The sequence below is a fragment of the Prinia subflava genome, chromosome 4 (genome assembly GCF_021018805.1).
Source record: "Prinia subflava isolate CZ2003 ecotype Zambia chromosome 4, Cam_Psub_1.2, whole genome shotgun sequence".
Classification (NCBI taxonomy): Eukaryota; Metazoa; Chordata; class Aves; order Passeriformes; family Cisticolidae; genus Prinia; species Prinia subflava.
Window position 1 is genome coordinate 33,628,429 of NC_086250.1, and position 18,461 is coordinate 33,646,889.

Consider the following 18,461-nt stretch of genomic DNA (forward strand, 5'->3'; position numbering starts at 1 on the left):
TATTTTAGCTTGTCCTCTATGCCAAAAAGCACAAGCTACTTTCCATGGAGCCTTCTCCTACACACCACACGCTTTCCTGCCTCGCGTGCCATTTAACGGAGGGTTTCAGAGTTAACGCAATGTGACAGCTACCTACACTCCATACGCCTTGGCACGGCGATGGCTTTTCTCAGCTAAGTGCTTTGTCAGAGACTTCACCTTGGATTTTAAAATGATCTCTTTGCTTGGGCTCGGTCCCCCCAAATACCACGGCTTTCAGATGCTTTATCTTCATTTCTGTGCCCTGCCTGGAGGAGCAATGCTGGTTCGTTTCCCTCCTACTTGGACTGCAGGACATTCAGCAGCCTGGCTGGCTTCCTCTTCAGTTACGTGAAAATTACTAAAAATATGAAGTGCTTCTTAAACTGATCTCGTCAGCAGTAAAACAGCTGCTTTCCTGTGCCAGACACACTATTACAGATGCACAGGAAAGCGGTGTCTAAGCCATTTCCAGCTGTCCTCCGCATCTCCAGCTCCAACACTCGGAGGACTTTTAACTGTTACATCTTTGAACTGGTGGAGGTTTTTTGTATGTCCTGTTTGATTCGGTGTTTGGGGTTTTTTTGTTTGTTTGTTGGTTGGTTGGTTGGTTTTGTTTTTGGTTTTTGGGTCTTTTTTCATTTTTATTGTGTTCTTCGGGAGTCCGTCAGAGGGAAGGAATCTGACATTAGAGTTTCGCTTCGTTTCCAAATGAACAGGACGAAACTGACGACACGAGGCCACCGTCACAAGCCCACGGCCGCCAGCCCCGCCGCTGAACTCCCTGAGGGCTGCGCTCCGCCTGAGGCGGGCCGGCTCCCGCCCCGCCCCGCCCCGCCCCGCCCCGCCCCGCCCCGCCCCGCCCCGCCCCACTCACCGCACGGCGCCGCCGCGGCGCCCGAGCCCGCCGCCAGGGGGCGCGCCAGCGGCCCGGCCGCGCGCAGCGCCTCGAGCACGGCGTCGGGGCGCGGCGCCACGAGCCGCTCCCAGAGCCCGCGCGTGAAGAACTCCACGGTGTGCGCGCGGCACAGCGGCAGCGCGCGCCGCACGAACCGCGCCGCGCGCCGCAGCGCCCGCGCCGCCGCGGCCGGGGACGGCTGGGCCGGGAGCGCGCGCAGCGGCCGCGACATGGCCCCGCGTGCGGCCCGTCGGCGCGGCGGCGCAGCTCGGTGACGTCATCTCGGTGCGCGGCTCCGGGAGCGCGATGGCGGCGGCGCGGCGCGAGGGGCCCGGGCCGGCGGCGGCCAAGGCGGGCGCGGCGTCCCGCGGGCCCGGCCGAAAGCGGCGGTGGAGGCCCGTCCTGCTGCGCAGCGTGGTCGGCAGCGTCCAGGAGGGTGAGTCGGGGCCGCCGGGGGGCCTGAGGGGGGCGCCGAAAGAGGCCCGACTCCTTGGCCCAGCTGCGAGCTGGCTCGACCCGAGCGTGCCGCCGGGGGCCGGCCCTGCCAAGCTTGGGGGCGGGTTGGGCTGGCGGAGCCCCCAGCCCCCCTCGCCCCCGGGTGTTCGTGGCCGTGGGCTCGGGGTTGCAGGGCTGGCTGGGGGCGGCCTGTGTGAGCTGGAGCTCCCGGGCTCGGGATTGCAGCCCCTGGGCCGGGTGGTGATGGTATTCGGGCGTGGGACTCGCTTTGAGTTTTCTCCATAGAAAAGTGTGCTTTAAAAAAGGAAGTGTGTCTGAGAAATTCATAGGTATTTATGATTATTCATTCTGATTATTCATAGGTAATTATGTGGATGTAAAAATGAATAGGTAAAAGAACATGGTTTTCAGCAGCACTTTGCTGAAGCGTCAGCTTTGGAGAAAGAATAAAAGGAAAAGTTGGAACTCATTTGATTTTCCTTTAGAAACTGTTTTGTTAGTGAATATTATGAAAGTCAATAGCTCTTAAGGCTAACGCAATAAAAAAATAAGGTATTAAGAAAAAAGCATTAGTTTCAGCTTTCATAAGTTTTCTTTAATGGTCAAGACTGAAACAGCCCAAGTCTGAGCTTTCCTTTAAGCAGAAATCATTCTATGATGTAGCTGTAGAAAAGCTCTTCCTGGACGTGTAGAAAGAAAGTAGTAGGAATAAAATACTATTTAAATGAAAAGATGTAGTGGATTATTAATGTAGAGTGATAGGATGATTTAGGGAATTTTTTCCCTGTATCACAGCTGCCACACACTACTGGTACCAGCATTATTATCAGTGGTTTCTTGAGACTGCCTTTAGGAGCTTATTTTGGAATCTATTTTGATATTGCTTTAGAAGCTGTCAAAAGTAGGAGTGAAGTGAAATGTTGATACATCTTTTCACTGGGTTCTAAAAGCATTGGCAAAGGTGTGTAATGGTGAGTGGGCATTAAGTAGCGATGTTGGCAATGCTCTCCTGGGGCTTTAGGCAGGAATTTGCAGTAAATCTGTGCCAGCTGCACTGATGAAGTAGGGAACAACCTAATAATAGGAGTTTTTCCCTTGAACTTATGACTGGTCCTTACTAAAATTGCCACATGTAGTCGCTTTTCAGTTTGGAAAGAAAACAGATTGAAAAGGTCCAGACAAAAGTGGGATGGCTTGGTCCTATTTTAGTGCTGTTTTAGGTATTTAACTCCCTTTTTCTGATGCTTTCAGGACGAGGATTTGCGTTTCGGAGGAAACAAAAGATTGAACAACAGTACAGGAAATTATTGAAAAAGAGAAGACAAGTGCATTCCCAGCAGGCTGACCAGTTTACTGATACCTATCCAGAGCACTTGAAACATCTTTACCTTGCCGAGGAGGAAAAGCTTAAGAAGCGGAGGAGGACTCCAGATGATTCGGTGTCATCAGAAGAAAAGCTTAATAAAGCAGCAGAGTAAGTTTTCAAAGTATGTCTTTTAAAAAAGTAATACTTTCACTAAAGAAATATTTTAGATCTTAACAGTTCACGTGGACTTTAGTGTGGTGATTTGCTTTACTAAAAATGCCATTACGTCTTAAAGATATTTTCCTGGTTGTTAGAAAAATAAATGGCAGTGTAACTAGTTTTGTACTTGAGACAATGAGGCGTCATTGCACAGTATTGCCACCAGATGGAGATGAGAATAAAAGCAATATTTTTCCTTTTTTTTCCATAAGAGAGTGGTATTTCTAAATGTTCTTGTCTCTCTGCAGTTGCTTCCATGTGTTGGAACTAGAAAGAGAATGCAGCTCTCAGCTTGTATGTTGAGATTTTCCAGCTCTGAGGAGCTTGAATGATGGGGAGTTCTGCCTACTTTTAGGCAGTCTTTAAGCTTCAGGAAACACCATCCATGTGAAGATACAGCAGAAAAGGTGTATGCATTACTAAAAGCTGTGTGCACTCTGGTCTTTGGTGCATTTGGCATTGAAGAAGTTCAGTTTATGTTTTCCTGCTGAGTGCTTGTGCTTGGCCTGGAGTGGTGTTGGGTATCACATAAGAGTGGTGCAAACAATCCATTCAGTGTAGAAGGATGAGCGTTCTGAAACCTGTGTTTGTAGTTAACTTCCCTGCGTACACGAGAAGCAGGGGAAGACTGTGCTGTGATTCTGCAGTGGCTGTGGTATCTATGGTTGTGTCTGCTGGATGTTAATCAGTGTCTCAAGAACGAGTACTTTTTCTTCCAGGTCAGTTGTGACTCAAGAGAAGTTTAAAAATAAAACGTCCAATCAGAAGGCAAAAGAAGAGTATGAGAAAATAAAGGCTGAGCGTGCTAGAAAGAAAGAGGTAAATCTTAAACTGAGTTCTTTCTTGATTTTAAACAAAATCTAGATTAATACCATTTCTACCTCTCAGTCTTCCATGTGAACCCAGAGAAGACCATAGGAGGTATTGGAACTTTCAGTCTTTTTCAACTTGACAGTGGTATTCAAGCACGTGGGTGTTCAAAGGATCATTCTCTTTGTTCTTACTAATTTTATCTTGCAGTTGCTGATAGCAGGATTTTATTATGTCAGTTGATACATCAAGAAAAGCTTAGAGCTTAGATCAGCATACCCCAGGGGATTGTACTAGACCTCTTAAATTTTGTAGAAGGGGAAGTAATAACAATACCATCATCTTGTGGTGAAAAATGAAATGCCCATGCTGTTTCTTAGAGCATTATCATAATGCAGTCTTCATTTTACCTTTTTATGTACTTTAACTAACAGTGAAACAATTAAATGTAATAGGATCCACAGTCAAAATTTTTAGTAATTCACTTCATTCGAATTTAATTGGAATTGTTTTACAGGGCATATTGTAATATCATTGTCAAATACCTCTCTTGAAGGATTGAGAGGTCCTTATTAAACTAGTTTTTTTCTCTCCCTGGACATTGTTTGTTGCACTGTAAAATGACACACAGTGTAACATTGTAGAAGCTGTGTAACTTCCTGGTGACATACTAAATATCAGTAGCTACTGTATAAAGCTGTATACAATAAAACTGTATCTTTATACAGCTGTATAGCTGTATAAAACATACTGTTACTTCAGTTCAGCTATATTTAATTTTATGCAAACTGATCTGTGATTCTGGGTGAGTTACATGGTTATTCAGCTGATGGCTGCTTTTTTACATACTAGCTACAGATTGTGTCAGAAGAAATTAATGTTACGACCAGTTTATGTAGAGAAGATGGAAACAAGCAAAGCCCCAGTAAGACTGCAGGGAGTTCTCTTTGAGCAGCTCATAGGAGTTGTCTGGGTGCGGGTGTTGGCATTTTTAGTTTTGTCAAAGATAATTAAGCAAAACAGGAGCTAAGTGCCCCAATAACAGTAATCATTTAGGTGGAGTACTTAAGTGGAGCATGAAAAAGTAATGTACTTCGCTGTCAGATGTATTAGCCAACACTGGATTTGCTGTTATTTATCTTGGGAAGAGAAATAAGCCTAAAGATACAATTTTGGCCTTCTCAAAGGCCTTTTTTGGCCAAAAAACCCCATAGGATTTAGTAAAGATCACAAAAAATATGAATATAAGTTGCAACTGTGTAAGTGAGGTGAAAGTTCTTGCTTTGAAGTAAGCATTTGGTTGGTAGCTTAACTGGGTGTTGTTTACAAGAATATGCTGAACAGCAGAAAAATTATAAGATAGGAAGTGAATTACAGGTAAGTTAGAGCTGATGCTGCTCTGGTTTTTTTAAAAAAGGGGGAATAAATTGTATTAGTCACTATGGTAAAATAGCTCAAGGATTCTGAATGGAGAGAGGTTATCTGTGCATATTTCTGCATATGTGTTTATTGGATTGTTTGGGGTTTTTTCCTGAGGCCTCTTAGATTTCTGTTCAGAAATTTTTCCTTGAGTTATGCCCTGTAAATTTTCTATCAGAGAGCAATTCTTACTAGTTTTTGTACATCACTGAAGCCATCTATGCTGTGGAAAACAAAAATATGATCCATAAATTATCATCTATTCAGGCATTCTGCAGAAATGCTTGCGTATGTGATCAGCATGGCACTGCATTTCAAAGAACAAACTTTATGAGAAGAAATTATCCAAATGTAAGCAGTCTTTCAGTCTGATTTGTGGTGTCTGGCATATTTTGGTAGGACATGATAAAAGTGAAATAAGCTGTTTATCTGGCTTGTGGATGTTTGCCCAAATTACTGAGCAAAATTACAACACTAGAGAAGGGGGTGTGAGATGTTGGATAAAATCTGAACATAACATTGTGGTGACTATCTATATAGTGTTGATAGTCCCTCCATATACAGTTAACACTCCATTAGTAATTTGGTTGTATGTGTGCTTCATGGAAGGTTTTACAGGTGAAAATTTGATTAGGGATTGTAGGTTTGTTCCATCTCTCCTAAAAATAAAGACAGCAGTCTGTGTTGTTTGAAAGAGGGCAGGTCACTAGTAGTTTGGTCTGGATTAATTTTCCCTAGATAATGCTGTCCTAGTATCACAAACCCACCCAACTCATGGTCCAGATATGTTCCATATCCTATCAGCCTATCCCATCCCTATCCCATATCCTAGCACATCTGGATTGGCAAGATACTCACATGGGAGCTGCTGCATCACCTTTTTCTTTCTTGCACTCAAGAAGACAAAGTGGGGACTTTTTTGTGAGTTTGTCATTTAAGGAGAGTAGTCAAGGAGCACGTTTCACAGAAAGGAAGTAGTATACATTGCAGCAGCACACCTTATTGTAGGATGTTCTGCTGAAGAAAACTTGGCTTACCACTTGAAGCTTGAGGCTGTATAATTTGTTTTAATTGCAGTATGTGCTGAAAGAACTGATTCAGCTTTAAAGAAATGGTGTTTCTATTGGCAGTACAACACCTAATTACCAGTACCTATACAAAAATGGACTTGATTGCTTATCAATAGCTTTACAGTCACAGGTGGTTTGTAATTGTTTCGTAATCTTACATATTTATTTAATTTCAGGAAGCAGAAAAAAGAAAACAACAAAGGGAAGAAGCTCAGCGTTTGTACAAGAAAAAGAAAATGGAAGCTTATAAAATACTGAGTAAGAAGACAAAGAAAGGACAGCCAAATCTAAATTTACAAGTAGAATTTCTTCTTCAGAAAATACAGAAAAATACATAACCCATGCATGTATTTAAGTTAGCTGTGGACATTTTATTAAATTACTTTTAATAAATAATGTCTTTTTGCTTCTGTATTACTTTAGTTATTGCTTTGATTTATCCCATCAGTCCAGTAATGATATATTCATCATTCATGCTGAGAGTGAAAGGGATCTGTGTTTCTAAACTGAAATTCTATTAGCTGTGTGACATCTTGAATTCAAAATAACAGGCTGTAGCACTATCTGACCACGAATCTAATACTTCCTGCAATTGTGACTACTAAAATTGCACTCACTTGGGAGGACTAAAATGATGCGTGTGACATGTTTCATATCTCAAGAACTGCCAGTCCTAGGAGCATGTTTTGTGTGCACTTGCATACGTTTGGCACATGAAAACAAAGTACATGTGCTATACTAGGATGGCTATTATCTGTCATTCTCCACAAAGAGTAAAAACTTGCCAAAGGTCCAGGAATGGTTTGGTAAAGATCTCGATAAAATAATTGTTGGCCCATTCATAAAGCTGCTTTGTAACTTGTAACATGTGAATTGCTCTACCTTTTGTGTATAGCTTTGTAATGAAATTTGTTTTCTTTGATGTAGCTTTTAATTAACAGCAGTTTGGATCAATATTTTCAAGTCTGGGTTTATGGTTTAACCCCTCCAAAAGAGGGGTTATCCCTACATTTGCATCTATTTTTTTAGTATCTTGCCATCAACCCAGTTGAGAAACTATAGTTGAGGATCCCACTTTGTGGTTGCTCACTGGTGACAGGACAGTTTTCCAGGGAGGAATGGAAGAAGCTGCCCTCCACAGCTGGCCATCCCCTTGGCAGGAAGTTATCTGGTCTCAGCTTGTAGGATTAGCTGTGCACATAGGAATTCTCCTTTCGGTGTGCACACAGTGTATCTGATGTGGCCAAGATTCATCAGATGTATTGCAGGAAGCTGATTGTGCAGATACTGAGCATTTGAAGCTTCTAGAAATTTTACAACATGTTTACATGCAGGGCACAAAATCAGCTTTCTCAGCATCCCTGGGTGTTGACAACACGACTTCCAAGTCTGGATCCACGCTACTGCATATTTAAGTTATGTGAAAACATTTGGTCATCAAACTTCATCAGACAATGTTCTTGGATACAAAAAATTCACTAACACCAAAGATTTAATAACCCTATTTTTTAATAAATAAAAGCCAACCTTATCTTTTATAAATGCGGTTTTCAGTTTGCATCTTCTTTCCTGATGAGAATTAAAAATCCCCCAGCATTCTGAACTTAGAATCAAGGAACATATATCTGCTGAAGGCAGCATCTCCTCACCCTATAAAGATGTAATGTTATATTTTGTATTCCACTGTAATCATAAATGTGACATTTTGTCATCTTAGATAAATAAGTTAAAATATTTGTGAATACAGCACATACATTTAATTCTCCAAAGACAATGCAGTTAAAGCTTTATTTAATGCTTTTTGATTACTCAAAGTGGTCCATTCTGTAGAAATTATAGATATAAAAAGCATGAATTTATTCTGTGTCAACATTTTTACTGATATTCATGATTTTTTTCTCTTATTTAATTTTGACAGGGTTTTATATTTTGCTCCCTATAGATAATATAAATAAAGCTGTTATCTTCAGTGGAAAATGGTGTTTGAATTTAATGAGGTAGACAAGGTTCCTTTGAAAGTAATCTGGTATGCATTAAAATACATTTAGTGGTTGATAAACCAACAGACATTAAAATATCAATGTATTTGAGGTGTATTTTGTGCCACTATTGTATAGGTGTCAGTATGTTGAATTGCACTGCAGGTCTGAAGACACAGAACTAGTTTATATGCACTGTGCTCAAGAATAAAACAGAAGGGATATCATTACACACCCATATCTTCACATATTTGTAAACACTGGTCTGATTTTCAGGCAATATCTTAAGATATCCACTTTTGATTTTAAAACTGTCATCTTGTCCAGGTGGTAGTGATTACTGTTGTCAATATTATTTTAAACCAAATCTTTTATGTATATATATATATATAATTTTTTTGGTAATTTCAGTTGCTGAACGTTCAAGTGTATGAGCTGCTACTGCTCCTCGATCCATACAGTACTCTGCTCTGGAGGCAGTGGAGGTATGGTGATAAATTGCCTTTGCACTAGAAACAAGAAATCATGCCAAAACTTACAAGTGTTTTGTATTTAACAAATATTTTCTTTGGGAGTGCAGAAAGGGTACAAAACACAGTTACAGCATACACGGGAACACCTTCCACTTCTGCATCGTATTTTGTATTAGAGCAAGTTACCCGATTTTCAGCTGCAGGAGTGGGGCAGGGCAGCTCTTCCAGCCCACACCCTCACATCCTGCATCTGTTCACAGGCAGCACACCTGGGAATGGGCTGCACCTTCAGTCAGTGGGGCTTAAGCACATTCTTGATGTTAATCATATAAAGTAAGAGAAACAAAAAGGAAAAATATAAAGCTACCTCTTTGTTCCTCTAACCTCTCATCTTGTTCATTTGGGTTTTTTCCCCTGAAGTTGCAACCTATATCTTATTAATTTCTGGCAGAGTAGTTTCTGGGTTTTTTGGTTTGTTGTTTTTCGGGGTTTTTTTGGTGTTGTTTTTTTTCTTGATCCTGCAAGCTACAGGTATTCTAGAAAAATAATATATAGTCATAACTTTGACACTAAGACATTTTTTAAATATTTTCAACTTTCTGAAGATTCTTGGGTTGTACTGTAAACTCTTTTAAAATAAGTAATTACATTCCTTGGATTTGGATTCACAAACCAAAAACATCGGTAGGGTAAAGTTTGCATATTTACTATTTAAGGAAAAGCTTCTAACTGAAAACCAAAAAAAAAAAAAAAAAGGTCAGAAGTGAGCTTAACAGCTTAACCTGAAACTGTAATGTGTAGGTAAAATTCTTTCCATTTCCCTAGAATGTCATTTGGCAAACGTGAAATCAAGCTATCTCAGACCTTTAGCAGCTGTAAAAACTCCACATTATGAAACAAAAAAAAACCCCAACACAACCCCCTGCAGAAAGTAGGAATAGCTAGAAGCATCTCTGTCTGTCAGTTTGTATTAGGTATCTCTCAAAACAGTGCAGTCTCCTAGAAAATTATGAACTGGATACAGAAATGATTCTTTGACCTGTGGTGTAAGAAATGTAAGAACAGAAGATTTGTGTATGACTTCTTTGCAGTTTGAATTATTATCTAATATGTTTGGGCTATTATTCCTGCTCCACCAAAATCTAATTTGTACTGAAGACTGCAGCTTTTCTCATCTTTTAAATAGTTGCAGATTAATTACAGGCTGAAAAGCTTTTCATTATCCTTTAATTTCATTGTCTTTTAGTTTCAGTTCTATGGTAGTATTAATAAATTGTAAGCCGATCTTTGCAGAGAGTAGCAGAGCTATGGTATGGGAAAGAGGTTTATTCTGGAGGGGTTTTGGTATTAGATGCAAGGAAGATGTCATCATTAAAGTGGTGGGGGAACAGAAAAGTGTATTTTGTATTTCTCAGTCTGGAATGGAGGAAGGGATCTTGTTTTTCTTCCTGGTTTGGCATAAAAGTGTTTCCCTAAACTGTGTTTTCTTCTTTGATATATTAAATGTGCACTTCCTTGTGAGTTTATATTTTTTAATGTATAGTGACCCACCACAGTTTAGTTGGAGGCCTGACACTAAAGAAAGGAATGGAAAGCAAAGACAGTTGGAGGACTGATAACAACTGTGTGTTTCTTAATGTAAGCAATATTCAGCATACATGAACCACTGTTTTACAAAACCATAAATCTGATATACCTTATGTAATTTAACAGAGAAGTTGACATCTACAGAACTCATTTTGTTATAAGGTCTTTAGGATATATATCCATGACAGTTCTTCCAGTTTAAGGCAGGAGTGCCATTGCAAGTCAATAAATAATCTTAATTGGAAAGAAAAAAAAAAGCTAGAAAGTACTTATCCTTAGTTTAAGTATGGAAAAGAAGTACTAGGAAGTAAAGGATTATTTATAATCACAAGCCACTGATGTAATCTGTTTTGCATTTATTTTAAAAATTAAAACTAATTTCAGATTTTTAGATTAAAAAAAAGCACTCTGAAATTTAAGGTTTTTTGTCTGGTGTCAACTAGATTTGGATGCTTCCTAATTACCATTTCTACAGCAATGGCAAACATATTATGGAAACAATAATAAAACATTTTTTAAAATCTCACATTTGTAGTTGTCTAGCTGTCAAAGGTAACATCAAATACCTATACATTTCAGTTAGAGCCACTCTACTGAAAAGATGGAAAGAAATAATTCACACCACCAGTGCTTCTGCTGGTACTGTGTGTGCATGCATTTTTTAGTCTCTTTTTGTTCTTAGCAAGAAAAGTGTTAAGAAAAGCCCACTGGGTGGAGGCATGGAGCTAAATTTCATCAGGAGATAACCTGTAGATTAATAAATGTAAAAAAAGGAAGGGATATTAGGAACAAAACCCAGCAGCCCTATTTAATGAGGTCTTTAAGACTTGCTAGCTATCTGAAGGTGTGCACATCTGCCTTAAAACCTCCTGATTATAGTTAAGAATTATGTCTGCATTAGAGAATCAATGGAAAACTTTTTTGTATTGCTCAGATGCATCTGTTTTAATTTTATGCAGTTCTCTTAAAATTTTGGCCATATCCTGCTAGTTACACAAACAATATTGTGTAACAGTTGAATATGTATTTATCTTTCCTGAACTACTTAGAAGGAACCCTGAATTCTTGCAGTATAGAATCTGCTTCAGTAATTTTTTGACTCTTCTGAGAGCCAGTTTATCAACATTTTTCTCTTAATAGAGGCACGAAAGCTGAGCAAGGCTAACTGTTCTACAAGCCATCATGCACTGCCCAACACCTTGTTTTCTACTATATTATCCTCTTATCCAATGCTAAGTAAGGTAATAGTATGCATGAACAACCCTTCTTGCAACAGAAACTAATCACAATTCCACAGCTTCCCTGGGCTCAGCTTTCTCCTGCAGGTGCTGACAGCTGTGGCTGAGCATTGTGGTGGCCCCAGTGTCACAGGCAGCTCAAATACTTTCAGCCATGTGAGCCCCTGCTTTAGGAGGCCAATACAAAATGCACAGGGGATGTGCCTGCAGCCCCCTGCAGTGATTTTGTTGGAGGAGTTGCTTCAGCAGGGTCGGTTCAGCAGACAGAACTGGGAGCAAAGGGCCAAAAGCAGATTATTGACATCCATTACATACCTACACAGGGATTGTTAGTGGAGAACTGTGAGCTGCTGGGATTTGATAATCTCTGCCTGATCTGTTTTTCTGGGTCTTGGACACAGTTTCAGCCCAGGACCTCTATCTGTCAGCTGTAATGGTGGTGACATCTGTCATTGACTGCTCTTCTGTTGATGCCTCTCAAAGCAACTTCGTATAAAGTCTTTTCTTCAGAACTGTGTGGGAAGAAAAAACAAAGTGAAATGAGACCTTGTTAGAGTTTTGACAAATATCCACATAGTCAGTTCTAGTTAGTGGAGGCACAAGTACCATGAGGTCAGGCTTTGTAATTTTGTCTAAAGATGTCTATTCTGTGCTCCTTGTTCTTGGGAAATGCTTGTAGAGAGTCTCCAGAGGAATTGCAATTACTAAGAGGAGTCTTGGCAAATACTGACCCATCTGTGAGACAAGTCAGTGTCCCAAGGTCAACCCATGAGACTGCTGTGCTGCTGCATTGCTGGTGTACTCCCATTTGGGCTGGTTCACTTGGGCATCTTCAGCCAGGCATAATGACAGCCTGAAGTCAGGATAGATACACTTGCACTTTTTTAAAGTAAAAAAACCAAAGATTTATTATTTAACGTGAAAGAGATCGCTAGGAACGAGCTGTTAGTCTAAACAACAGTGTGCTTACAACCTTTGGTGTGAAGAACCTTGGCAGACGGTCTGGAACCAGTCAGAAGGAGGAAGGGTTGGACACCACCACATATCCTCACTGCTTCAGCGTGCTGTCTGCCACCTGCAGCAGACAACGCTGCCAGTTTGACCCAATGCTTCACAACTCGTTCTGAACTCAACAGGCCATCCCAACTAACCTCCCTCTGTTTCCCCATCAGGCTTTTTCATATTTTCATGCTGGTATTTTCTCTCTTGTAGCTTTGAGCTACTATTGATACTGTATCAATAATACCAGCCCTCAATGAGGCTTTTACAGACCTCCCAGCACTCTAATGGCAGTCTGAGCCCAGTCTAGTGTCACATGAGACCTGAGTCTTGGATGACCCGTCCACTGGGGACAGCGAGGGCAGCCTCCAGATGGGGTTACAGAAGGAAAGTTTCAGCTTACACAGTGGCCCAAGGATAGATAAGCAGGAGTTCCTTCCTCTGGAGAACTGAATTCCAGGATTACTGGTTCTGTTGCTTTTCACAACGCAGCATAAATTACAAAAAAACTTGATCATAGAAGCATTATTTTCATCCAGTTCAGGAGTGGATCGTATGATGGGGTGCCAGGTTCTTCTAACCCAGTCCAGGGCTCCCATTTTTCCTTGCCCTGATTTGCCTGTTCCTCTGCCCTGCCTAGGTCTGAATCTAAGTCCTGCCACTGCCTTTGAGCATGGCAATGGGTATTCCCAGTTTTGTGCCCAGGTCACTAATAAATATGTCAGACAAGACAGGACAGACCTTTGTGTTATTCCACTTGTCACTGGCTCCAAGTAGCAACCCATGACTCTCTTTGAGTGCAGTCCTCCAGTAAGTTCTAACCTATCTTGTAATCTGTTAATTATATATTTTTAAATGGTGAATATGCAGTGTGTATCCCACTTTCCTTTTTCCCCAAATAGCAAGTAGAAATATTTATTGAAAATTTAGGTAATTTATGATTTTTTTTTTAATCAGTTTTTTACTGAAATAGACCTGATAGGATTCTTTCTGTCCTGAATAGAGCTTAAATTAGTTTTATTTTCCTTACTGTCTGCTATGGAGTTCCCTTGTTTAATAGAGGAAATTAATCCTTTAATTTCCTCTATTGATTTTCTGCAATTTCTTATTGATATTCATTTAACTATCCTCCTTTGTTTCTGCTCTCTTGAACATAAGAATATTTTTTAAAAATTAATCTGTGCAACTCTGTGATGTATACATGTAATAAAAATGAAAATGTAGAAGTACTAATTTATGTGCATAAATTCAGCTCATTTGGTATTATTTAAAAAATGAGCATCATAAAAGAGGCAGTGATACTCCACATAAAAATAGCAATAGCCGTTATATTTGTAATGCCTAACGATCCTGAAGTACAAGAATATTTTCACAAGTATTTTATCCTGTTTTCTAAAATAATCTGTATATTCTTGTATGTACAGCTTCTAAGGGGAAAAAAAGATGCCTTTCTGCTGAAGATTTTAAACCCAATGTTATCAGCTGTACCAAGATTATTCTAAAAGCCTTATAAAATTATTTTGAAAATAACTTCATTCAGCTCAGTAATATTTGATCTTATCCTTCACCCTAACAGATGATGAGTTATGTCACAGCATTACAAATTTTTGTAGCTCAGTTCCAGTGGCCATGTCTTGGCTATATTTCAATTATACTTGTTGTGTGCAAATTACATACAGGGGAATAATACTTGAAAAAATCTTGGCATGCACTTCAATGCAGGTATCTCTTCATTCTAGCAAATAAAACAATGTTATTGCAATATAAGGTTGTAAAATAGCTTCTTTGTGTCTTTGCATACTTTTATCTTGTAGATTTATGATGAAGTATGCCAATCCAAAAATTTACAAGAGAAAGTACTCTTGTGCATTTATGCAGATTTTATCCTTACTGTTAGTCTCCCAACACTAAATGTGTGGTATATATAAGTTGTGGCAACTTACAAATTTGATTTTTCTTATGAGTTTCATGGGTAAATGGATGTTTTCCAAGTGAAATAATCACCGAGAGCTTGTTTACATATGATTGACAAATACCTCAGTACAATTACTCACATACTGTGAAAAAATTCCTGGGGAATTTTTGAAACTGAAGAGATTACTTTGCTGGAGCTCTAGCAGTATTCTAGCAACAACAGTGTATGTATAACAGGGAATGTTTTATGTAACGATAAGTGTTTGTTAAATGCTAGGGCTTTTTCCAGATGGCTTTTGGAAACACAGTCCTGATAGACCACTGAATTTGAATTCTGCAGATTGAGATTTCCTTGATTCCTGCTCAGGATAATTGTGCTGGGTAATAATTGTGGTTGGAATCTGTAGGTTAGAGCCATAGCTGAGGAAATAAAGCAGCAATTTGTGCAGAGCTGGAGTGAAGCAGGGTGAGAAGGGCACATCCTGCCAGTCAGTGTAGTGTCTATCATGTGAGGCTTCAGGGGTCATGTCAGTTAGAACAGGGGACAGGTTGTTGACATCTCAGCTCCTTTCTGTAAATTGCTCCCTGCTAAAGATCTGCTTCTGTTAAGGTGTGACTGTAACAGGAATGATGCTGGCTTGGCACCACTCTCTCCTGCGAGGTGCAGAGAACCCTTTTTGAACAGTATCCAGCAGAACCAGTGCACTAGTGGGCATCAGGAGCAAGTGGGGCAGATAAGTGACTGTTGTTTTGTATCATTAATTCATCCCTGTTTATCCAGTGCTTTTTGGAAACACAATTCAGCCTGCACATTATGCACATCTTCTTCTGCTTACGGTGCAATAGGATCCAATATAATATATTTACATTCTGATTGTTCTATCAAAACATTTTAAATAGTAGAATGATTGATAAGTAGTAGATAGTAATGACTCTTTTTATTCTTCGTTCTGTACCTTCATAAAAAGAATATGAATATCATAGTATTATCTGTAACATTATCTGTTCCGCAGTCTTCAACACCTCTGCAGTTTCAACCTGCAGAGTGAGACTAACAAAAACACTGGTTTTGTGTGTCCATGCCCACACTCATGTATGTGTACATACATACATACATGTGTATACATGCTTAAAATGTCAAGATTTTACATACCAAGCATTGCTGCATACATCCGTAAAACAGTTTGTTTTAAGAGTGATCAGTTCTAGAGAAGTAATGGCTTTCTTTATACAAAGGAATAAAGTACAATTTCAAAACAGATATTAAGAAGCCATGGTAAATTGGAGCCATACCTCTGAAGTAAATTATACTCTTCTTTGCCCATCTATTTTGAAGGCTGTTGTTATTTTTCTTGCAGCACTTGATGCTAGTAATATCTTGATACTTTTCCTCTACACTGGTTATATTATTTCAGTACCTGAAAATTGGAGTAAGATTTCTTCATTTGGATTTGTCAGAGCCTGCAACCGTTCTGCTGGAAGTCAGGAAAATTGATGTTCAAGTCTGAAGATGCTACTTTTTTACGCTCACCACCATATGAGGAGCTTTTCTTAGCTGTCTCAGAGCAAAAGTAACTGCCAAATGAAGTCTAGCCCCTGGGGAACAGAAAATGAATAAACTTATGGGATGTTGCTGGTAGCTTTCTAGAGGGAATGGAGTATACGTTCCAAGTCAATACCTTGATTATGCTTCTTTTTTGAGGGTTTTACCATCTTCCAAAGTAAAGAAAGAATGAACATGAACATTTTCCCACCACTTTTCTTATTAATAGACCTTTGTCACAGAGCTTCACAACAGTATTTTCTTCAGAGAGCCTTAAAACAAAGTATCTCTTCCAGATCGAACAGCTTTCTTTTTGGTTTCTCTTCAAGTCAGCAAATCTTGCTTTCTTGGCCTCTGTCTTTTTTCAGTGTTGAAAAAAATTAATGAAGCAGGCACGTTTGAAGCTGATCTCTATTAGCAGTTTTAGCTTTGCAATTTACTGGTGTGCAGCTTGAGCCCTAAAAAAACCCCAAACCAACCAATCAACCAAAACCAAATTAAAAAACAAAACACAGAAACCCCCCAGCTCCCTGGATCCAATCTCCACTGCTGAATCTTCTGCTGGAGTTCTTCCTTGCTGTTACATGAATCAAAAGAAGAGTCAGAAGGCAAATCTCAATGTAGGATGAGGCCATTACTCATAACGGGTAGATCTCAAACAAAGTAAAAGTCATACTGGGTAGCAATGCCCTGTGGAGTTAGCATCTGGTTTATTACATTGTATGTTAACATACCATAGCAACTATAACTCCCAGAAGATAAAGTAACAACAAATAATTCCATTGTTTTTGAACTCACTAGAGCTATTCTAATGACAAAACAGCAGATATTTTTAAAGTTTGTTTCACTAAAAGAAAATTAAATTTCTGTCATAAAACCATAGTAGTAATATCAGTAATTATTCAGATACTTTATTCTTTATATTATTCAGATTATTACTTTATATTATTCAGATACTTTAATAATTAAAAAGGAGGCACGTATTCAAGTGTGACAACTAGTCATAAATGAAGCAGCTTGTATTAACTTCATTTCATTTAATTGATTCTTGAAGTACAATTTTGATCTTTTGAAGGCAATCAGATTTTCACCTTGTGTTTTCAACCTCTGTTTCTTTTGTTAACCTTTTTTTGCTCCCATTCTAGTCCTTCATTTCTTGAAATGATGGAGTTCAAAGATCTGACTGCTACACTTGATAAATCTTGTGGACCATAGTCCTTTATTTGATGTGTCAGTAACTTTTAAGCTGTAAAAGCAAGCTTGCTAGACCTCCAGATGAACATATTTTATTTCTTTTTGCTAGTGTATGAAGATGGTAACACAAACACAGTGCCTCAAGACCTGTCTATCTCTGTAATAAGGAACACATAGATTTTTATGAACTCAAAGAAAAATGCAGTTAATTCATGTTGAACTGCTGATTTCTCATTACACCCTTGCTTTTAAAATAGCTACAGCTAGAGACTTGTGCTTGAAAATACTATGTAACAATGCACAGTGAGTATTGCATCCTGTAACAAGAATAAGTCACCTTCCCTTTCCTGTCGATAAACAAATGCATCACCTCAAATGTGCACCCAGGGTCATGTCCTTGAAAGGGAAAACTGTTTGGTGATGTGACAATGGCTCAGGAAAGCATTTTGTAGAACCTGCATCTTTCATGAAACACAGAGAGGGCATTTCAGGGCATTTCAGAAAGAATGTATATTCCAATAACTCCTAGTTTTGATGCCCTCTGTTCACTTTAAAGGCAGATGAATGAAACTTTCTTGTATCCTTTACAAAAGAAAATGAACAATCTTAACAGAAATCATATCATTCCAGATTTCTTTTGTTTATCCCAAGCAACATTTTCTGGAGAGAAAGCCAAACTGTCATTTCAAAGCACTGTTGACAAATGTGTAGTCTGAATAAACAAACCATTCAACCACTAGGTCAATAAAACATTTACAAAACTCTGTTCCAAAAACAAACTGCACACTTCTACAAACGAAGCTCAGTCCTTATGTAGTTACTAATTTTACCACTTCATGGATTTAAATTTACCAGTGGATTTCACGCTAGTGTAAAATGAAGTCTAAGTTCAGTCAAAAACAATAATATGTCTAGGTTATTTATACCCTGTAATATAATCTGTTTTTACTGCCCACAATCCTGCCACAGCATACTGTTGCATTATGCTGGAGTGTGAACATCTGTGTCACTGTGTCCAGTTGCGGATCACAAGAAATTTTGCAGTGATGGCCTTGAACACTTTGGGAAAAAAACCCAAAACAGGCAAACAGATTGCTGCATGACAGTATATGGCCTTCAGGTTTCTTGAGAAATATTTTGTTAGCTAACTACATGTAGTTCATGGAACCTTATGAAGGTGTGGATCACAAGCTATGAAGCCATCTTAACCATTGGAAAATTCTATTTATGACTGGGGTCTGGATGCTGCAGTTAAGCCAGAAACAGTTAAGCATAAAAAAAAAAGCAGCTACAAATCACATTTGGAAACAAGGGAAAATAAAGTTAGAGCAGTATATC

The 18,461-nt window shown here is 39.3% G+C and overlaps 2 protein-coding genes across 6 annotated transcripts in view; one reads left to right on the plus strand and one right to left on the minus strand.

Moving 5' to 3' along the window:
* The window catches only part of METTL25 (methyltransferase like 25), a 53,721-nt gene extending 52,573 nt beyond the window's left edge, over positions 1 to 1,148 (minus strand). For all 5 annotated transcript variants that reach the window (XM_063396401.1, XM_063396399.1, XM_063396402.1 and 2 more), the window contains exon 1: positions 896 to 1,148. In XM_063396401.1, the coding sequence (XP_063252471.1) occupies positions 896 to 1,148 (253 nt within the window). The remainder of the gene's footprint in view (positions 1 to 895) is intronic.
* Positions 1,106 to 7,738, plus strand: CCDC59 (coiled-coil domain containing 59). Its single transcript, XM_063396403.1, has 4 exons — positions 1,106 to 1,352; positions 2,624 to 2,846; positions 3,617 to 3,716; positions 6,373 to 7,738. Exons 1-4 carry the CDS (start codon positions 1,223 to 1,225, stop codon positions 6,532 to 6,534), a joined length of 615 nt encoding a protein of 204 aa, XP_063252473.1. The 5' UTR covers positions 1,106 to 1,222; the 3' UTR covers positions 6,535 to 7,738.
* The last annotated feature ends 10,723 nt before the right edge of the window (positions 7,739 to 18,461 follow it).

Bases quoted from the DNA above. Each gene is read 5' to 3' on its own strand.
- CCDC59 (XM_063396403.1), top strand. From the start codon at position 1,223: ATGGCGGCGGCGCGGCGCGAGGGGCCCGGGCCGGCGGCGGCCAAGGCG. The intron at 2,847-3,616 runs GTAAGTTTTCAA...TTTTTCTTCCAG, and splicing joins AAGCTTAATAAAGCAGCAGA to GTCAGTTGTGACTCAAGAGA. The intron at 3,717-6,372 runs GTAAATCTTAAA...ATTTAATTTCAG, and splicing joins AGCGTGCTAGAAAGAAAGAG to GAAGCAGAAAAAAGAAAACA.